The sequence below is a fragment of the Halichoeres trimaculatus genome, unplaced genomic scaffold (assembly GCF_033239565.1).
Source record: "Halichoeres trimaculatus isolate MK-OKI-2021-1 unplaced genomic scaffold, fHalTri1.1 fHalTri1_scaffold_23, whole genome shotgun sequence".
Lineage (NCBI taxonomy): Eukaryota > Metazoa > Chordata > Actinopteri > Labriformes > Labridae > Halichoeres > Halichoeres trimaculatus.
In genome coordinates this window covers 22087166-22109071 of record NW_027437201.1, presented here as the reverse complement: position 1 = coordinate 22109071, position 21906 = coordinate 22087166, and the positions used below count along the sequence as shown (strand labels likewise).

The 21906-nt window shown below is 37.2% G+C and overlaps 1 protein-coding gene and 1 long non-coding RNA gene across 3 annotated transcripts; one reads left to right on the top strand and one right to left on the bottom strand.

Moving 5' to 3' along the window:
- Positions 1-15: 15 nt before the first annotated feature.
- On the bottom strand, positions 16-4700 carry LOC141785674 (uncharacterized). 2 transcript variants are annotated; one of them, XR_012597548.1, is made up of 3 exons: positions 4626-4700; positions 964-1144; positions 16-88 (listed from the first exon to the last, which is right to left on the bottom strand). It is a non-coding gene; the product is annotated as an uncharacterized LOC141785674 (long non-coding RNA). The 2 variants fall into 2 exon arrangements; XR_012597549.1 differs by lacking the exon at positions 4626-4700 and adding an exon at positions 2957-3505.
- On the top strand, positions 4607-13747 carry LOC141785672 (sodium-dependent neutral amino acid transporter B(0)AT2-like). The gene is made up of 12 exons (XM_074664131.1): positions 4607-4745; positions 6673-6892; positions 7021-7178; positions 8161-8281; positions 8385-8560; positions 9146-9256; positions 9333-9574; positions 9653-9836; positions 9927-10128; positions 10239-10398; positions 11537-11699; positions 11887-13747. The coding sequence occupies exons 2-12, from the start codon at positions 6673-6675 to the stop codon at positions 12130-12132; spliced, it is 1983 nt and encodes a 660-aa protein (XP_074520232.1). The 5' UTR covers positions 4607-4745; the 3' UTR covers positions 12133-13747.
- Positions 13748-21906: the final 8159 nt, after the last annotated feature.

Below are 21906 nucleotides of genomic sequence, written 5' to 3'. Positions count from 1 at the left end.
GCTGATGTGACTTACGTTGACCAGATACCGAGAGATGTTGGTCATCTTCCTCCTGGAAGTGTTTCAGCAGCTTTCTATGAGCCCTCAGCTGGAGAGACAGGGTGAGAAAACACAGACGCTGGACCTGAATGACCTTTAATCCACCCACTGATGTAAATAATTCCTGAGATTTCACAGGAGTTGTTTTAAGGAAATCAGAAATTTGTTCACAGTCTTCTTCTAAACCAACAAGTCCCAGCCTGCATACCTGCTTAAGCAACACCTGCATTCATGTGCTGTGAGAGACTACGTCAGCCTCTCTCTGCTTCACTAACCCGGGACTACGCTGCCTGACGAAGCCAGCAGCTCAACCAGTCCGACAACACTACACTCTATCTCCCCATTCAATCTCTGTGCTGTACACAGACCATCAGCACTGGGAGGACTGGTATCTTACAGGGAACAGCCAGTATCACCCAGGCTTTCCCAGGACACATTCAACACTGTCTCATTCAATCTGTGTGTGTCTGAATTATTTTATCAGTTACAGCAATTTCTGCACCACAGACTTAAACTGATAAATTAGGATTATGTGTCTCTAATTCACCCAAAATCAGCCATGCTTTGTTTTTTAATTTGTCCAAAAAAAGTTTATTTCTGTTGTAATTTTTGCAAGAACTTCCTTAATTTGTTGCAAAAAGTGAAATAAGCCTCAGACTGTTTGATTTCAGTGAATTAGTCAGAAGTTTTAAACTCCCACAGACAGAACATGAAAAAATATTACATGAGGAGTGGCAACATGTTTTCCCAGTAGCACAAACAATTACTGCTCATCACTTGTCTCGTTAAAATCCCAGACGTAGCGTTTCACATCATGTCTTTCAGCACAGATTCTGATCATGTTGATCTGAACATTTCACAGGAAATAAAACCATTAAAAAAACTTTTGGTCAAAGATTCAGAATCTGTGTTTGGTTAACTCACCGAGGTTGGTGGTCTCCAGTGTTCGGTTGTCCTGATGTTAGCAGCTGTGTGTGAGTCTGTTTACAGTGAAACCTGTGTGTACCTGCAGGTATCTCACTCCTCACTCTCCCCTCTGTGGTATTGAAAACTCTCACAGAGCAGAGGTGTGTCACCCAGAGCCCCGCCCAGACCACGGACCCTCCTTAGAGATAAAAAACACTGACTCACTCACCTGGGCAACTGTACACACTATCAACTACACACATTTCACAAGGGGTAACAATAGAGCAGAGGTCTGCAACCTTAACTTTCATAGGAGACATTTTTCCTCAGCTCATTAATAAAATAATTATCTAGTCAAGAAAGTTTTTTTTAATTATAAAAAATTGTATATGAGATGAGAAAGTTATTCATTTAAAGATGGCAAATAATTCACATTTTAAAAATAAGCAAAACTTTCAAATAACTTTAAAAATTTCACAACTTTGCAAAAATTATCATTATTTTTTGTATTTCAGAAAATTAACTATTTTTTTTTCCATTCAAAAATTTGCATTCCTAAAATTCTTTTGAATTATTAAAAAAATTAACAAAAATGTTAATCTATATAAACTGCAAAAAAGTTGGAAAATTGACAAAATTAAGCAAAACTTTCCAAAACTTTGTAATATCAAAACTTTGCATTTCAATATTTTTTTTAATTTCGGAAAAATAAACTAAATCATTTTATTTCAAAATTCTTTTTTATTATTTACAAAAGAAATCACAAAATGTTGAAATTTCCAAACTGCAAAAAATGGTGAATAATATTGATTCACAATATTTTGAAACTTACCAAAACTTTCCAAAAACTTTAAAATTTCAAACCTTTACCAAAATTTCAATACTTTTTGAATTTCAGAAAATTAACTAAATCGTTTTTTATCTAAAAATTTGCATTTTTGAAAAGTTTTTGATTTTTTTAGCAAAATTTTCAAAAAAAATTAAAATTTCAACTTTGCAAAAATGTTTATTTCAAAAACTTAAATAAATTGTTTTATTTACAATTTTGAATATTTCAAAGTATTTCAAAAAAATTGATACAAATGTTGAAATTTCTAAAGAGCAAAAAAGTTGATATATTGCAAAAAAAAAAAATTAAAATTTAAAAAATTTGCATAAAATTCCCCCCAAAAAATTGAAATTTGAAAAATGTTTATAAAAGTTCTGAATTTTAAAAAATTTACCAAACTCTACAGAAATTTAAGATTGGATAATTTTTTGCATTTTAAAAAATACTATTTTAAAAAATATCCAAAAAAATACCTAAATTTGTAATTTCAAAAGCCTATAAAAACATTTCATGTCCTGGTAATGTCTTGCCACACATCAGGCATCTATATTTAGCCTCCATGTTGGCAGTAAATGAATCCATCCACACAGAGTTCATACATATGTATATGTATTTATATCATATACTAAAGTGAGTGGGGCGGTTTGAAGCATTACCAGGTTATAATTATGGGGAGTGGGGTGTCATATTTCATAACACAGTCATCTGGAGGTGGAAAAGCCACCTTTTTATCCGCCAATAGAGGAGAAAGGCGGAGTCAGGTGGAGGGGCAGCAAGCGAGGCTCCCACTTGACTTTGGAGTGAGGACATTTGGAAAATTTCTCAAGGACTTTTTCAATTCAAAAGCTCCTCAAGAGGTATTTATCACTTATTCTTACACACACACCTTCATTTCACAGTGTATGGGTTTAACTCAGTCAGTCAGTTTCAATGTGCGCTTCTTTTCTGCGCTGCATTTGTCTCCAGAGCAGGCATACGTGGCAAGAAGCGTGTCTCTGTGTTTGTGTGTGAGTGTGTGAGTGTGTGTGTTTGTGTGTGAGTGTGTGTGCATATGAGTGTGTGTGTTTGACGGGGGTCCAGAGAAATGTCACTGTGCCGGGTCAGAGCAACTGTTTGGATGTGGTATAAAGTCTGTTAGGTTGGTAATTTCTGTGCTAGAGGAGATAATTGGAGATAATTTACCTGAACAAAATGATGAACATTGTGTTCTGTGCTGTTCCACTCTGACATCTCCATCCAGAGTTTCATCCTGAGGCATGATTTCTGTTTTTTTCCTCTACTAGAGGAGCAGACTGTTGCATCAGCTGCGCTCAGCTTTGGTTTTTTCTCTCCTGAAATGAACTTGGTCAGGGATGGTGGTGAATTAAAGTTCCGTGGGAAGAACAAATATTTGCCACGTGTTATGTTTACAATCTGGGAGGACACGTAGATAAAAACAGACTTAACGATGAAACTTGTTTGTAACTCAGACTGAGTTTGAAAAAGTTGATAAATTCTTGGGTTTTATAGAGTTGCCAATAAGCCTAAAATATTTTAAAAAAAAGTTGCAGCTGAGCGGTGAAACCTGCATTACGCGCTCACACGTGTTGGGAAATGAAGTTTCAAGAGGATCGTCTGATGATGCGTTCACGGACTTTGGTGTGTAAGTGAGAACCGGTGGGACTCAATCGTGTGGATCATTTTTGGAGAAAAAAAAACGGAAAATCAAATTTGAATTATTATTATTTTTTCTCCTCAGTTTGTGCAACTTATACGTCTCACAATTTTAGGAGAGTCAGGTGAAAATTAAAAATAAAATGCAAAAATTAGAATAAATACACAAAAACAGGAAACACATTTTCATTTCAAGAATATTGTCGCATAATTTGAGTCATAATCAAAACTGAATATCAAACACACAAATTGCATTTTCATCCTGAAGACGCACTTTATATGACATTATTAAAATTAAATTGAAACAGCTGTTTCATTTAATTTTCAAAAAATAATCTAATAAATACTGGATATAATTTATATGAAATGCAAAAATGAAAATGAAAATGCAATAAAGAAATTACATTTTCATTATCAACTTTAACAGGCAAATTCTGTGGTGAAAAGGAAATGACCATTTTCATATTCTAACCCACCGACATGAAAATGTGGACTCTTTGATTGTACATAATTTTTAACAGCAGGGGGCAGAGTGTATGTGCCGCACTGTAATCAAGCCAACAAGTACTAAAGCAGAAGAATATGAAGCCATATGTTTTCATTTTCATGTTTGCATTCTCATTTGAATTTTGTCCTAAATTGCTTCCATACTGAACAAGTAACACTGCCATACAACTACAATAAAACTACAATGTATAGCTTTTTTATATTACATTTTTTGTTGCTTATTTTAAACTATCTTTGAGGATTAAAAAAAAAAAGTCAAATTTATGATATTCTTTTAGAAGATACTTGAGCAACAAGGGTAATCCTCATTATAAGCCTATTCAACTCTCATGTTTTATTTTAGGGTGGCCAATCTGGTGTCAGAAAGGGGCCATAGCCACCCTGAGGATCCGCCCCTGCTGGCATGCTGATAATTTCGTGCCTGTGGCGGTGTCTACTGTAAAACCCAGATTTCCGTACAGACCCTGAACGCAGCACGGTAGTAGATGGGTGGGGTTCATTGTATTGCATCACGCGGAAGAAACAAACCCACGGCTGCGCCGATAGAGCGCGAGAATGAGCCGATGAAGAGATTAAACCGCGTTTAGAGCTTTTTGTTTTGTGTTCGTGTCTTTCTGTGTGGTTAAATCTTTTGTTTTTAAAAACCTACGCGAAGTTAAATTTCTCAGACGGAGGAAACAAAAAGACTCACGACGCGCTGACGCTCACACGTGCTCGGTTCAGGCTTTGAAGTGGAAGCGGAAAAAAGGAGTATCGCCAATTTTCGTTTTCTTTCTTCTTCTGGAGATTTTTCCACCTCTGTATCAAACAGGTCGGTTTGGTTTACCACCTAAGTCTTTTTCCTCTGTCTTCTTCTTGAAGCACACACACACAGACAGACTCCTGTCCTCCACTGTCTGCCTCTGTGGTTTGACTGAGCTGAAACTGCTCAAACATGTTAGTGGGTTTATTTCTCTACATCACGACCTTTTTTTCCTAAAGTAACTGGTTAAACTATAAAGAACAGGATGAAATGTTGGCTCTTTCTAGTCTAATCAGGGATTATTTTGCACCTGTGTTAAAGGCGAATACCCTTAAAGTAATTAACCACCTGGTGGGGTAAGGTCAGCTGTCTGCTTCCTGTGTGGACAGTAAACCTTGGTGGCTTCAAACTACAAATACACAAATGAGATGATATTTATGATCCTGTAGGAGGTTATAAAACTTAAACACATCATTGTATTGTATTCATGTGTACACCATCTGTCTGCACGTGGCGTGGGTATGAATTTACTGCTGCGTGGTGTGTATTCCCAAAGGATCAATAAACCCTTATCACGTCCACATTCATAGTAATACAGCATAGATTAATCATTTACCTAAGTTATCAGATAAATGTTGAAAAGTAAAAGGGAGAATTTATCCCTCTGTTTATGGTGCTGTAACGCTCTGTCCCTTTAATTTGTTTGGTTTAATTTGTTGCAGTTTTCTTGGAATTCAAGGTAATATCGTTAATCCTCAAATTAAAACAAAAGTTCAATAACATAAATAATAGCAAACAACAAAAAAGTATATATATATATATATATATATATATATATATATATATAAATAAAAGAGATAGTTATTTTATTAATTTTTATAAATTTTACACAATAATGAAAAAGACTCAAAAAGGCCTGAATATTTCAATGTTAATTGCATTTTGAAGTCAACACATATACATATACATATATAATCAAATCTTATTAATGCCAAACCCACCCACACACCTGCCTACATAGGTATCACTTTTAAGGATGTGCAACTTGGAACTGGTATACAATCATTTTACAGATGTATGTTTATAAAGTAGATACAATAATAATAAAAATAAATAAATTAAAAAAAATAAAAATAATTAATATGATAGTAGTAATTAAAAAAGATAACTATAGGCAATTAAATTTATAGTTTAAAATAATTAAATACATAAAAAAGGGAAAGATTCATAAGCATAAAATCAGTCATGTTCGGTATTCCTCCCATCAAAAGATATTTGTTATTACTCAACAAAGTTCCCAGGTCTCTAAGAATGCTGAACTGTTTTTTATATTTTTATCATATATTTATTATATTTTTTATTATAACAGGTAAAAACAGGCAAAAAATAAATCTTCACAAGCTGTCTTAAGTTTCGTGTGGCCCCAGACTACTTTTCTTTGGTGGAAGAGGTGGTAAAATGGCTCTTTTAATAGTAAAGGTTGCAGATCCCCGGTTTATCCAATGAAACAAGAGATCTGTCTTTCCAATGGTCATCCAACCAACCTCTGTGTTTTATGAGCGTAAGAAAAGAAAGTTATCAGATTTATGCTAATGCTGTGCTTTTAAAGGTAAATATTGGATGTTTCTTTAAAAACACAACCGATAAAGATGTATTTCTAGAAGTTTCGACATCATACTTTGTTGTTTTCCCAATGTCCTCCACGGTGGACATGGGGACTAGATCTATTTTTACATGTGAAATGCAGGGTACTTCAGGTGACAGAAGATTGCTATGGGAGGGTATAGATGTACTTATTTAAGAGTTGTCATCAGTTGTGTTGGCTTCATAAATAAACAGAAAAGACGTCACACACGTCTGCTCTCTGGAGCCATAGAAAGCTAATCTCTATGCCACATATTGACTTTACAGGATCTTTGTAACACCTGTTGCAGAAAGTCCCCAAGCTGTGTTGATGTACTCGTTCATATTTTATCTTTACTTCCTGTTATTTCAGATGGAGAAGCAGCCATTGCCAACAGATGATGACCAAACAGGAACCACGGAGGCAGATGTCGATTGCTATGCTGGGGCAGAGAGCCAGCAGGGTTCATCGGAGCCTGCTGCCAGAGCTGGGTGGAACAGTAAAATAGAGTATTTCTTAGCACAGGTGGGGTTCAGCGTGGGTCTCGGCAACGTCTGGAGGTTTCCATATCTGTGTCATCAGAATGGAGGAGGTCAGTTCCTACAATTAGAGTTCATTTCCTGTATGTTTTAGATGATTGATGAAAGGTTGGGGCCTAGTTTTGTGGTGCATTTCCTTAATGTGTTGACTTCTGCTAACTTCACCACCTGTTTTCCTCAGGGGCTTTCCTCCTGCTCTATGTGCTCCTGATGCTGCTGGTGGGGATCCCTCTGTTCTTCCTGGAGCTGGCAGCCGGTCAGGCCATCCGACAGGGCAGCATCGGAGTGTGGACGTACATTTCACCAAGGCTGTCGGGGATCGGATACTCCAGCTGTGTGGTGAGAAAACAAACCTTGAGTGATTGACTCATGAACCATTAGCATCTCAAGGCTGAGAGTTGAATCTGTTTTGTCTCTGTTTTCAGCTGTTGAGATAAATAAGAACTCCTAATCTAGTTCCTTCATTTGTGTGTGTTACACATTCCATTTTCCCGCCTTCAGTGGGTCACTTGACCAGCTGCACGGAACTTTCAGTTAGTGTGTGACATCATCAGCAACTGCTGCCCTGAAATTTAGAAACGTCTACTCATAGATGCCACAATTTTGTCTAAATCTCCCCAAAAATAAGACATTTTGTGGTAAATTTTGTCAGGAATCCATCAATGTCATTTTTGAAGCTGTACTACTTTTACTTTTTTTGTATAGAGGCCTAACTGCCGCAGGTCATGTGGAGCTGAATTCTCCTCTCCCATTCATTCTAATAAAGGGAGCTGAAAGGGCTTCTTCAGGGTTCACCGACTTTGAGGGCTTGCTATTCAAAAACTGTATGAGAAACAACAAATTCATACATACATTTTGTAAAGCAGGGCCCACTCTGTCAACTGATGAAATTTCAAGCTGATACCATTTAAGGCCTGGGAGGAGATAACTTTTGTTTCTGGCCCAAAATTTGGCGAATTTTATTTTAAAAGGCAAATTTCTGGCTTCTTGTTTGAGATAGGTCAGGGGTGTCTGCATATGATTTGTGCATCTCAATGAGATGACCATTTTGAAGTTGGTTTGATCTCTTGATGTCATTCTTACTGTCATTAGAAACTGTTTTAGTGTGCCTAGGTGGCGCTAGAGAGCACATTTTGGTATGTTGTGGGTAGATTTTTATATTGTATCAAATTCTAGCAAAATCTGAGGTGCTGAGTTTTTGAGCATTAAGAGGTCAAAGTAGGGCTCAAAAAGTGGACTGAATAATAAGAGGGAGGTGTCGAGTGACTGCAACTGCAGGCATCATTTTACTATGACTGATATCATTGTTCTTTTATCTCAGGTGTGTTTCTTTGTGGCTCTTTACTACAACGTGATCCTGGCGTGGAGTCTTTTCTATCTCGGGAACTCGTTCCAGTACCCTTTACCTTGGGAGCAGTGTCCAAAAGAAGGGAACGTTACAGGTAAACATGAGGCATTAAAACAACAAAAGCAGTTTTTAACTTTTAAAGAGTAAAAGCTGTGTTTATTATTGGTAACTTATCATCTTTTTCCTCTTTATTCCAGTAAATGAATGTGAAAAGAGCTCCCCAACCTCTTATTTCTGGTACCGCAAAGCCCTGGATGTGACTGATTCTATTGATGAGACGGGCTCTTTCAACACGTACATCGTCTGCTGTTTACTTGCTGCCTGGACCATCGTGTGCCTCGGGATGTTTAAGGGAATCAAGAGCTCCGTGAAGGTAACTGCGACGTGTTTGTGTTCCCAACTGGATCAGGAAACTGAAAGTGGGACTGTTTCTTTTTTTTTTAAAGTTAGTCAACTGCTGAATGAAGTTTGCAGGAGTAGGAAGAAGGGCCCATTTTTACTCTTTGAGAAAACTGTATCCGTTGGTATTTTGGGTAATCTCACTGTGGTCAAATCCTGGTCATGTGTTAGGATTTCATTGTTTGACATCACAGGAATGTCTGGCTTAGGGGTCGACCTACTTCACTTATCCACATAATGTGCTGAGGTAACAGCGGAAGCATGGTACGTTTGCGTTGCTCAGTGCTGGTTTTGTTTTCCCTCCTAAAATCAGCCGATTCAAGCCTTTCAAACAAACCTTCCCCTCAAGCGCTCACAGTGACGAAAGTTTGACCAAATCTCTGCTGTTGTGTTGTGTTGTGTTGTTCTAACAAACAGGGATTAATCCCTGCTTGTGCAAATACAAACACAGTATGAGGGGAAGAAACTTGAACATTTAAGTGAAGACATATCTCTGCACCCACTTTTTCAAAATGCTGTCCAGATTTAGTTGATAAAATAATCCCCTTTTACCTTCCAGGTGATGTATTTCTCCTCCATCTTCCCCTACGTGGTGCTCTTCTGCTTCCTGGTCCGAGGACTCCTGCTGGACGGGGCCTCAGAGGGAATCGCCTACATGTTCTACCCCAAGGTACCCAAAGCACAGCCGTTCAAGAGGAGTGATGCAGGTCATGTGATCCCTGACTCACCTGTTGTTCCCTTTCCAGCTGGAGATCTGGGCAGACATACAGGTGTGGCGGCAGGCAGCCACTCAAGTCTTCTTCGCTCTGGGTCTGGGCTTCGGGTCCATCATCGCGTACTCCTCCTACAATCCCAAGAACAACAACTGCCACCGTGACGCCTTCACTGTGTCCACCATCAACTTCCTCACGTCTGTGCTGGCCACTCTGGTGGTGTTCGCCGTGCTCGGCTTTCGAGCCAAAGAGAAGGTCACGGCGTGCGTGGTCAGGTATGTGATCAGGAGACAGAGAGCATGTGTATTCACAGCTCTGAACACATCTTACTTTAAGTTTTCATCTTTTCTCAGTAACATGAAGGAGCTGACGGAGCAGTTTCGTGGTGGTTTTGTGGACAGCGCCCTGATGCCGTCCTTCGAGTACTCTAACCCCAGCTCTGTGGCTGCAGAGGACTACAGCGCCTGGTTCAAACAGCACGGACACATGGTTCCTGGGAATCTAACAGAGTGTGACCTGGAGAAGGAGATGCAGAAGGTAAATATTTGTCTCCAGTGGACTCTGTGGCATCTTTGTGTTGGTGTGTTTTGTTTGTGGAGACTACAGCTGGCTCTTGTTTGCGTTCAGGGCGTGGAGGGCACAGGCCTGGCTTTCATCGCCTTCACAGAGGCCATGTCCCTGCTGCCCGGCAGCCCCTTCTGGTCAGCGCTCTTCTTCCTCATGCTGCTCAATTTGGGTCTCAGCACCATGTTTGGCACCATGGAGGGCATCCTCGCGCCACTGACTGATCGGTTCAAAACTCTGGCCAACAACAAGACCAAACTCACAAGTGAGTCTCTGTTAGACCTGGTTCTGCCTGACATAACAGCCTTCTACAGTTTTTGAGTGTTCATGAAGAGATGCTTTCCCTAACGTGTCTGTTCTCTCTTCCTTCTACAGTTTTCAGCTGCATCGTCGGCTTTTTTATTGGCCTCCTGTTCACCCAGCGCTGCGGGAACTACTTTGTGATGATGTTTGATGATTACTCAGCCACTCTTCCTCTCATCATCGTTGTGGTTTTTGAGACTTTCAGTGTGTCTTGGCTGTACGGAGCTGATAGGTGAGGTCAATGTCCAGTCTGTGGGATCATCTGATACAGGCGTCTGCAACCTTTACTTTCACAGGAGACATTTTGCCTCGGCTCAGTCCTTCCAGAGCCACAAAATCTGATTTATCTTCACTATATGGACTGCAAGGTGGATAAAACTCTATACAAGATCTAGTAAATAATTATCTGAAATAGGAGGGTTTTTTTAAATAAATGAAACTGTATGAAAAATTGTACAAATTTGCAAAGAAAATGACACAAAAATTCATTTAGTTATTTATTGGTAAAAAAATTCAAAGTTTTGAGGTTTTTAATTTTTTTCCAAAACTGTAAATGTAAAAAATTGCAATTTTCCAAAAAACTTTGAATTTTATCAAATTTGCAAAAAGTAAAATTTAAAAAGTAAAAATGTATTTTTTTTAAAGAAATCTTAATTTTTTTTGAAATTCCAAAAAATTGCTTATTTTTGAAAAAGTTATTTTAAATCTTAAAAATGTTCAAAAAAATTGAACAATTTTCAAATAATTTTAATAAATAAAAAAAAATTATACTTCTCAAAAATGTACAAAAAAAACCAAGAAAATACATTTTTATTAATTAAAGATAATTTAAACTAAAAAAAAATAATAAAAATAATACTTCTCAAAAATGAAAAAAAAAACAACCTTTTTTTTTTAAATTTAAAATAATATAGACATTTCAAAAAATATATTTTTAATTATTATAATTCTCAAAAATGTAAAAAAGGAAAGAAATTTGATCAATTGCAAAAATCAAAAATGATCTTGATGCATAAATGAATCCTCTTACACAGAGTTAAGACCTGATCAGATTTGTCCTGGAGGTGAAGTAGAGCGGTGGCAGGCTTTATTGACAGATGGGATGAAGATTTAGTTCAATTAAATGTTAACACAGGATTTTATTTAGTGTCAGTGTCTTTAATCATCAATACCCTCTGTGAGAAAAATAACAATTCTTTGTTTTAATGATATTTTGTAAAGCTAGAAAGAGCAGCATGAGGCTCCTGAGCCGCAGGTTGAAGACCCTTGGTCTTTTTCCAAAAGTTTCCTCCTAAATGTCAGTTGATTACTTTAATTTGCGTCTTCATGATGTTTTCCTCAAAAAGACAAACTCCTCTTTGTTTCTAAAGGTTCCTTGATGACATTGAGGGGATGTTGGGCTGGCGTCCCAGTGTGGTTTACAAATACCTGTGGAAGTACATCTGCCTGCTCGCCATGCTCGGTCTGCTGGGAGCCACAACCATCCGGATGTTCATCAGACGGCCCACTTATGTGGCCTGGAACGAAAGCATGGTAGGAGGAACCATCAACGTTTTTCACTTCTGCACTCTTGAAATGGTTCCAGGAACTTTCTGGAACTCTGCCGCTGAGATTTCCTGAAGTTTCTCTGTCACGTGGCTGTGAAACGTCCTCTCAAACACAGAGGCCAGAGTGTTTGGATGATGTGTCACAATCATTTGTTTCCTTTCTGGTTTTTCAGGGCTCTGAGGAGACCCTGCAGTACCCGGGCTGGGCTCTGGCCGTTTTGGCCGCCCTGATCATATTCGCCATGATGCCCGTCCCTCTTGGCCTGATCCACGCCGTTCTGAAGGACCGGATGAAGAAAGCAGCGCGGGACTCGGAGATCGGTCAGTACAGCATCGTTAGCACTGACGAGAAGTGCGACACCCCCATGACCGACATGTCAGAGCTGGACCAGAGGAACGGCACCGCTTCCTCTTTCTGATCAACAACTTTGATTTCACTTAAAGAGGGAGACACGCACTCAGCGGTCAGGGTCACAGTCAGGTCACAGTCAGGTCACAGTGGGTCCCAGAGCTTCCAGTGCACATGTGGTGAAAGAGCCATGCAGCACGTGACAGAAAGTCTTTGTTTTGATGTTAGAAATCCATTTTCTACTTTTTAAAATTTGTGATATTTTCAGGAGTAAACTTTGACTCTTCCAACAACAACACGTTTAAAAGTTGTTACAAAAGAAAGATATTTTATAAACAAGACAAATCTTTTTTTTTCTTTTTTAAAATCACTTTGACCTTTTGTATCATTTAATTTTAGCTCCGCCCATGTTTTACATTTAGGCTGCTTTAATTTAAAAAAACATTAGCCCTTAAATGTTGTCCCGATTCAAAGCCAGCAAATCAAACTGCCTGATTGTTGGGTTTGGAGTCTCTCCTCCATGAGCTCAAAGCTCTCCTGTGTTTTTATTCAGAGCGTCTGGACTGACGCAAAGCTTGGCTCAGGTCTGAAGATGAGGAGTGAGCGACTAAAGCTGAGAAAAGGGGGCAGGTAGCAAAACCACTTGAAACGAAACTGTCGCCACGACCGCACAGTTTCACATCGCAGCACATGGCGTGTACGTGGTTTTCACTCAGTTTGTGGTGATCTTTAGAGGAGTAAACCAACATCCTGTGAGAACAAAGGTGTTATTTGCACACAGATGATCCAGCGCAGAGCTGAGCAGAACAAAAAACAGTACAAGAAGTCAGAAGTAATCAGGTGAAACGTTGCAGGAACAGGGTTTAAGTTAAGCAACGTGAGTCAGGAGATGTTCCCAAAGCAGAATCTGTTTCTTTCAAAGCAAAAATCAGACGATTTTATTCTTGAAACTTTGTTTACATCATATTCTTTTTCCCAATCATGTGACATGATTCACTTTTTGGTGAAATACTCCAGGGACCACTACGATAGTATGTTAATTGTTGATTATAAAGCCGGCCAGGGATCGGTGTCAAAAAGTTCCTGTTGGGAATCGATAAAACACGTTTCAATCCATCAGCATTATTAGCCTTTATGCTAATGATTCCCTTATCAATTCTTAACACTACCCCGACTAGTCTGCTGCAGCTATCTTAGCATAGCAGTTAGCTAACAATTTCCTAAAAAACTCTGATATAGCATCTTTTTTTTTTTTTTAGAATTGAACTCAAAGGATTCCTGTTCAATACACTCAACGTGGTAAAAATCTCCTTATTTACCAAAAATAATTTAAACAAACTAGCACTAGCTTGATGCTAACGTAAATGGGAAATTGCATTAATATGCGACCGACCAATTATCGACCGGGCTGATATTTGAAACTTTGAAGCATATCTACATCTGCCTTTTTTTTAATCTGATAAGAAACAAATTTTTAACTGCGTTGTTGCGGCTCTGATGCAGCCGCTTCACTGTCTGCAGTCACTACTCATGCTGCGTTCGAAGCAACCCGTAACTCGTATGTTTCCCAGTTGAAATCTCCCAGTTCCAACCTGAGAGCGTTCCAGACAATTTACGACTTCGGTTTGAGCGCAAGGAATTCTGGGATGTAAACAAACCAGCATGGCAGAAATTCTAAGATTAAATTACCAAAGGAGCCTGCAAGTTCTTTATTCAAGTGAAACGGAAGAAGGGAAACCACCACGACCATAGAGGCTGCCATATTTTTTTGGCACAGATTTGACGTCACAAGTCGTAACTCGGAGCACATCGATCTGGTACATGTTGGACTGCCGTTCCAGGGCATTTTCACGAGTTACAGGTGGAAAATATAAGAGTTAAGGGTTGCCTCGAACGCACCATTAGTCCCCAGCAATGTCCCACCCACAGCACCATCTGATTGGTTACAAGCAGAGCCATGGCTCGGGTAACAGCCAATCAGCAGTGCAGTTATTACAGTTATTGCAGTAACATTGAAATTTTGGAAAACTTTATTTACCGTAGAAAACTTTAGCTGTTTATTTTTAAGTTAAGTGTTGGAGTTTGTATTGTTCAAAATTTTGACGCCAATATTTTCACTTCGACTGCAAATTAATATTGGCTTAAAATATCGGTTATCAGCCTCCTTGACTACAAATAATCGGTATCGGCCCAGAAAACTCCATATCGGTCTATCTCTGCTTAATATGGTAAAAAATCTCCTTATTTGCCAAAAACGATAAAAAAACAAAAAAGCGTTAGCTCGATGCTAACGTATATGGAAAATTGCATTAATATGCTAATGGTTAGCATATATCGAAATATATCACAGTTAGTCTTTTAAACTATACTGAGAACTCTAAATGTCAAAACAGGCTAATGGCTGGCTTCATAACTACGGAAAGGTTCCAAACAACTCAAAGTATTGCTATAACCACTTCAAGACACTAGATGGCAAACTTCAGTTAATAACATATAACAGAGATATCCAGATCCAGTGAAAAATTTCATATTTATTGATTTATAAACTCGATTAAAGGTTGTTGACGCAGAAAACCTGTGAAGCTACTTTTGTACAGAGAAAACTCACAGGAGGAATTGATTAGGGAATTGATAAATAATCAGAATCAGGGCGTTGGTATCAAAATCTTATCAATACTTATCCGTATCCTCCACTTCTTCTTTTAGATTTTACAGTTAAAGTTGTTATGACCTGATTTTGGCGAAGCTTGAAGTCGGGTTGCTAAGAGCCGAGTTACAACCGGACAGCTGAGCCTGAAACGCGACAGAGAGAGTGACTGTTACAAACAAACATTAATTTGTTTTTTATGATTTGAGTCGATTTGTTGGAGAACAGTATTAATGCGATGCACTTCTCAGAAGCCATTCAACCGTTTACAGCTCCACAAACCCAGATTAATTTATCACTGTGCTGTGATGTTTACAGATGTCGTGTGTGTGCATGTTCACACTGCTGATGTACAGTAAGTGAAAGTTCAGCTGTTGGCTTTGTGTCGGTTGTTTCAGCATCACTGTTTTCTTTTATTAGTCAAAAAAAAACTAGGTCCGACTCAAACTTTGAATCATCCTGTGAGTGAGGATCCTCTATCATGGTATGAATTTATGTAAAGAAGTGTTTAAAATGTAAATATGTATTTAATGTGAGCAAAAACTGAGAGAAGTGTTTGAGATGAGCACATTTTTCATCTTTCATTTTTATTATTACGACACATTTTGGCAGGAGCTTCCTTCTTTGTCAGATCCCAGTGTAAAATAATGTTCATACTGTTAAATATATTTTAAGATTTGATGGATTGGTCATCAGTGTCTCATTTTTAGCTCTTTATTCTGAATGAAAAATGAACTTTTTATCATTTCAGTGGGTTTTTATCAAAGCAAACTGAATGTAAAAGCTGTTCTGTGCCTTCAGAGCGAATGAGGCCGATCAAAGTGTTTCAAAGCGTCGTCCAGAAGGCTGTTTGTTATTCATTTGTGAAAAACTGTAATATAATGATGATGTAATATATTTTTGCTGTTTTAATAAAATTTTCTTTTAGCACTCAAATTTTAAAATGTTTGATTTTTCACCTGTTGCTTTGACGAACTTTCAGAAAAGATGAATCAACTACTTTATATTCACAGTAAAGACGAAAAAGTTAATGAAATTTTAAACATAGTTAAAATCCAGTGAAAGATAATCTAAATGAGAATTATTTTGTTTTTATAAAATTGTACATGTGTTGTCTAAGTTTTTTAATTTTTCAAAAATTGAAGAATATTGGAAAAAATCTTAATAATATAAGTCTTGTGAATTTGTAAAATCTATTAAATTTCATTTAATGATTTGCAAAATTTGTCAAAATTTGAAACAAACAGTTAAAATTTTAAAAATTTAATCCAAAAAATGTGCAAGTTTGCAAAAATTCAAGGAATTTAAATTTTTTAAAAAAACTAATCAAAATTGCATAAATAAAAAAAATATTTGAAAATTTTATTTCAAAAATTTTATAAATTAAAAAAAAAGTAAAAAATAAATTAATTTGCACAAATTTCTTCTTTTTTTAAAAAAAAAATAAATTTAAGAAATTCAAAAACTTTGGATTTTTTTGAAGTAAAAAAAATTCTTATTAAATAAAATGCTAAAATTGAAAAAAAATCTCAAAAAATGTGAAAGCTTTATTGCACGAGTTGTTGCATATCCAGTTGAAAAAATGCCAATGCATGATTTTAGTTAATGTAACAAAAACAAAAATTCTTTATTTCAAAGCCTACTTATTTTTTTAAAAGCTACAAGGAGCCACTGCAAAGGAGTCAAAGAGCCACATGAGGCTCCAGAGCCGCAGGTTGAAGACCCCCGATCTAGACTCTGGCTGATTTGGAATAACTCTGACTTCAGGTCCATTCCAGGGTTTTTCTGTGTTTTTAGAAAACTTGTAGCTCATGTTTGTAAATAAGTCTGAGCAGCCTGGAACAGAGTGTCCGTGGCTATCAGGAATCTGAAGCTTTGTCAGCGCTGTTGTGACTTCAGGGCTGTTACAACTTTGCACTTTTAGTCGTTTATCTTCTATTTCCATCAGTCCTCGAGCGCTCTGTCTTTACAAGGCCGCGCAGACTGTGAGAGTGAAACACAAACCAGGCTTCAGGGAGATGTTTCGGAGTGGCCCTGACAGAGGACCAATCGTCTTACCAGCCTGAATGTATTTTCTGAGTGGTCGAACACAAACCCAAAAGTCTGCAGCAGGAACTTAACTAAAGACCACATGTTGTGTGAAGCTCCAGCAGTTCACCTTTGTGTCAGCAGGGGGCTCTGCTTCTCTCTCTCTCATCCCATCTGTCAATAAAGCCTGCCACCGCTCTACTTCACCTCCTACAACATCAACAGCCCACCAACTTTCCATGCACCTGTGGCTAAACTCAAGTTTTACAGCCCTGGGAAGATAACTACATCTACAAAAAGACTAATCTGGAAGAAAATACTGATTTTAATTCTGTGTGGATGGATTTGTTTAAGTGATAATATGCCAGATTGATATACTTGCTTTATATGTGGCCAAACATAAGCTAACTACAAAAAATGACAAGTTGAGTGATGTTATCGTTGTGTAATCAAATTCAAATATTCTTTCAAAATGTTTGAAACTTTTTCAATTAATTAAATGTATTTATTTTTGCAAATTATTTGAATTTTTTTTTATTTTTAAGATTATTTTGGCAATTTTTTTGAAACTAAAATTTTTGAGATTCTTGCAATTTTTTTTAAATTTCCATTTTTCATTTTTAAAATTTTATTTTTTAAATCTTGGCAAATTTTTATCATCAAAATTTATTCTATTTTTTTTTCATTTTTGTTATATTTCCAATTTTTAACATTTTTTAAAACATTTTAAAAACTTCAAAAGTTTTTGACATTTTGAAAAAAAAAAAAAAAATATATATATATATATATATATATATATATATATATATTTTTTTTTTTTTTTTTTTTTTTTTTTTTTGAGATTTCAAAATTTCTTGACATTTTTGCAATTTCCTTAAAATGAAAACCCAAGACGTCACGTACAATTTCATTTATTAAAAATGTTTTTTTTAAAAACTTGATAAAATTTTTCACCAGATTTGAACCATGAATAAAATTTTATAGACTTCACTGTCTTTATTGTGAAGATAAAGTAGATTTTGTGGCTCCTGAATGAATTTAATCCAGGTGAGCTGAGGAAAAATGGCTCCTATGAAAATAAAGGTTGCAGACCCCTGCACTAACACAACACTTCAAACCTCTGAGCGACTCTGTCTGAAACGATAACTCATCTGATCTGACTTCTGTGATCTACTGATGGATCTAAATCTGTGCGTTGAACCCCAGATCTCCTTCTTCGGCCTTGATCTTTGTTGTGAAACTATAATCAGAATCAAGTTTTTACGTTTTCACTTCACAGTTTCCTTGAAAGAGACTCTGGCACGCTGAATAAATTTCTTTCCAGCTTTAGTCGGTCTTGTCTGGTCGTAGCTCTTGAGTAAAGCTGCTCTGTGGTGAAGTGGATGTGGAGGAGTACTCTCAGGTGTCCCCTTGGAAACAATGAGCGTCTGGGGAGTCCGGTCGTCTTGGATGCGGTTTGACTTCAGTCAGCAGAGAGTCAGAGAGTCAGAGAGGACCAGACCAACACCCAGCAGAGAGAGACACGACATCCTCACTTCCACCTCAGGTAAATACAGCTGATAGCATTTATTAACCATGTTCAAATCTGACTGAAGAACATTTAAGTTTTAACATAAAGTTTGTTGATACAGTCTGGAGATACATTCTGTGGAGTTCAGCAGCTGTGTTCATGCTGTGACTGTCAGGGAGTGGCTCAGCTCAGGGTGGTTTCCAACCTTTGTTACTCTGAACTCATCAAACTGAGAGCAGGTCTCTGGATTCACAGGTGAACCAGAGGATGATGAGCATGTCCGGCCTAGCAGCTCTCTACCTGCTGTTGGTGTTTCCTCTGAGCAGCTCCCAGAGCACGCTGCAGTCCCAGCAGGAGATCAACGGGCACCAGGCCCCGGCAGCGCCTCCACCACGGATACGGGACCTGCTTCAGAAAGAGGAAACCACTCGTTTAAACACAAAGCGGACGTGTGAGTCCAAAGAAAACACCGTCATCTGTTCTCACTCTGATCATAACTTCTCCTAAAATCTCTCCATCTTTGTCGTGTGCTGCCAGACGCCCATGTAGACAAAGACAACGCCAAAGTGGGTCTGTTCATCGCTGCGGCCCTCGGCACCTTCGCTCTGATGGCTGCTGTTTACTGCATCTACAACAAGTTCTACACCAAACAGCAGTACCTGCACACCCAGCTCCACGACGACTCAGGTAGACCCACTGACTTTCCTCACACTAATTTCAAAACCTTAGACCAAGGCTCTGCAACCTGTGGCTCTTTGACCGCTTTACAGTGGCTCCTTGTAGTTTTAAAAAATATAAAACTATAAAATCTTTTAAAAAAATATCTACAGACAGACATATCTGGAAGAAAATACAGATTTTAATTCTGTGGATGGATTCATTTAACTGACAATGTGCTTAAAATTCATGGTTGATATGTGGCACAAGATATTAGCAAATCATTAAAAATGATGAGTTGAGCAATATTATTCATATGTTATTAAATAAAAGTATTTTCTAGAAAAAAAGAATTAAGTTTTTCTTTTTTTTTTTGGAAATACTTTAAAAAATTGCAATTTTTTAAAAGATTTAATTGAAAAAAAAAACGTTGGCAATTTCCTGAGGTTGATTTTTTTTTTTTTTTTAGGTTTTTGCATATTTTTTTCATTGATTTTTTTTTAATGTGCCTTTTTTACCTTTTGAAAATATTTGAAAATTCAAAGTTGGGGGGGGGAATTGCAATATTTTAAAAACTTAATTTAAAAAAATAATTTTTAATTTTTGCAAAGTGTTTTAATTCTTTTTTTTTCAAATAATAATATTTAAAAAAATTGCAATTTTAAAGACTTAATTTTAAAAAAAGTTGGCAATATCCTGAAGTTGAATTTTTTAAAAGATTTTTGAACATTTTTTTCTTATATCCAATTTTTTTAAATAAGTGTTTTTTTTACCTTTTACAAATTTTAAAAAATTCAACGTTTTGGGGGAAATATTTCACAGTTTTTTAATATAACAAAATTAATTTAAATTTTTGGTAAAATTGTTATGTTTCCAATTTTTGAAAGTTTTTTAATCAATTTTTTTTAAAAAAAATTGTGAAATTTTTCAAATGTCAAAATCTCTTGGCAATTTTGGCGAATTTATTGAAAATAAAAAACTGAGAAATTACATGTCAAGTTTAATGTATAAGAACTTCTTGTTTTGATAATTTTTCACAAGATTTTAATTTGTACAGAATTTTATCCACCTTTAGTCTTTTTTTTAAGATAAAGTAGATTCTGTGGCTCCTGAATGACTTTAATCCAGGTGAGCTGAGGAAAAGTGGCTCCTATGAAAGTAAAGGTTGCTGACCTCTGCCTTACACTTAAGCTTGAGCTAAACCAACTACATCAGAAATAAACATCAGCATTGTCTTTGTCTATTTTTAAATTTCTATCTCATCTCATCAGAAAAGTTGAGGCTTTGAACCTCCTCCAAGAGCGACAAAACGAGGCTCAAGACAGAAATAGAAACTGTGTTCACATCAGGTGACACTAAAATAGATTTCTATCCAGAGGGGAACACTTCATGTTTTTCCTGTTCTTCTGCGGTATCAGAGGCTCTGCAGCAGCTCAAACCAGCTCGTTGATAAAACATGAGCCTGCATGTGATGCTTCTGTCCCTGCACTTCCTGCTTCTGCCACCCGGGGGCACCAATGAGTGATGTTTGATAAAATCAGCAGCTGATGCTTAAATGTGGATTCACTTTGTCTTCTACAGAGGAAATATCTGTCACACACTTTTCTGTCTCTGTGTTCAGATTTCGCTGCAGACCCCACGGATCCTCCCGCCGTGTTTTTCCACGCCTCCACCGCCTCCAGTGCAGCAGATGTGCGGCGAGCTGGCTACGGCTCGCTGTCTGACACTCCCTCTGTCATCTCTGTGCCACCCAGCCTGTCCCCTCCTCCCTCGGCCATGCCTTTCCCTCCGCTCTTCCTCTCCTCCCACTCCCTGAGAACCATTTCAGCCAAGGACCTGGAGCGGAGCTGCATCTGAAGCTGAACGCTGAGCAGTGAGGCTGTGTTTCAGCAAACTTATCACCACGTTTCAACATTTCTGACACATTTTACTAACGGAAGCTAACATATTAATATTTGGGGCTCCAGATTTGTAAATGCTTTGAGCATATTTATTCTGAAAAGTCATTTTAATCTCAGAATGACAGGTTGGTGTTAACACCAGCAGCTTTTCATCATGTGTGATCAGTGGAGGCGCCCTCTGCTGGTCAGCTGAACAGGTGCAGGGTTAAAGCCTCTGCATTGGCTTCACTTTAAGCATCAGTCTGTCAGCTGTCTAATCTTCCTCACCCGTTTCTTTTCACTGCTGATAACTTTGTCTCCACTGAACCATCATCTGTGCATCTCAAACATGTGAACACACAACATCTGTGTAGTTTTTTAACAGCTCCATTCACTCCTCTGTGCACTTTATCTGACACTGCTCACGCTTTTTGTAGTTCACCGGTACGAAAACAGAAAAAATAAACTTTCCAAAGGAGGAAAAATGTCTCCCTATTTCTTTACTACTCTACTTTAGCCCCCATTAGCAGTAACTCTGTTTTATTATTTCAGCAACTTTCACCATTGATATTAGCACCTTTTCACTACACTATAAAACACAACACTGACTTTAGTTAAAAAAGAAAAAAAAAAGTAAACCAAACTCACTTTTCTTTAAAAAGTTATTAGCACACATTTTAAAGAAGTGACAGTGACGGTGATTAGACGTAGAAAAAGTTGAGAAACCTCGTGTTTCTGAGTTGGGTCAACACATAATAATAAAGTTATTTTGTTTTTATTCTCAAACATTTGTGGGCAAGTCCACATGCACTAAAAAAAACTCAATCCAACTTAGACACAAAAATAGTTTAATTTTTTTCTAATAACTGTTTTAAGCTGGACTTATAATAAATAAATAAAAGTAAGTAGTTCCATTCATTTCAAATCATCACCTTTTATATAACCAACCCAAAATAATCAAACTAACCTAAAGTTTTCATACTTTTCAATATAATATATTCTGGAACCAAACTTTTAAAAAATCTCCTTTATATTTAGAGAAAATGGTTTTCGCAAAGCAATTTTTTGTAACCGTGAGTGAGGAGGAGACGCAAAGGATATGAAACCCTGCTGTACTCAAGA

What these genes read in the sequence shown, in the direction of transcription:
- LOC141785672 (XM_074664131.1), top strand. Translation starts at nt 6,673, where the DNA reads ATGGAGAAGCAGCCATTGCCAACAGATGATGACCAAACAGGAACCACG. An exon ending in GTCACGGCGTGCGTGGTCAG is followed by an intron (nt 9,575 to 9,652) that starts GTATGTGATCAG and finishes ATCTTTTCTCAG; the next exon opens with TAACATGAAGGAGCTGACGG. An exon ending in CAACAAGACCAAACTCACAA is followed by an intron (nt 10,129 to 10,238) that starts GTGAGTCTCTGT and finishes TTCCTTCTACAG; the next exon opens with TTTTCAGCTGCATCGTCGGC.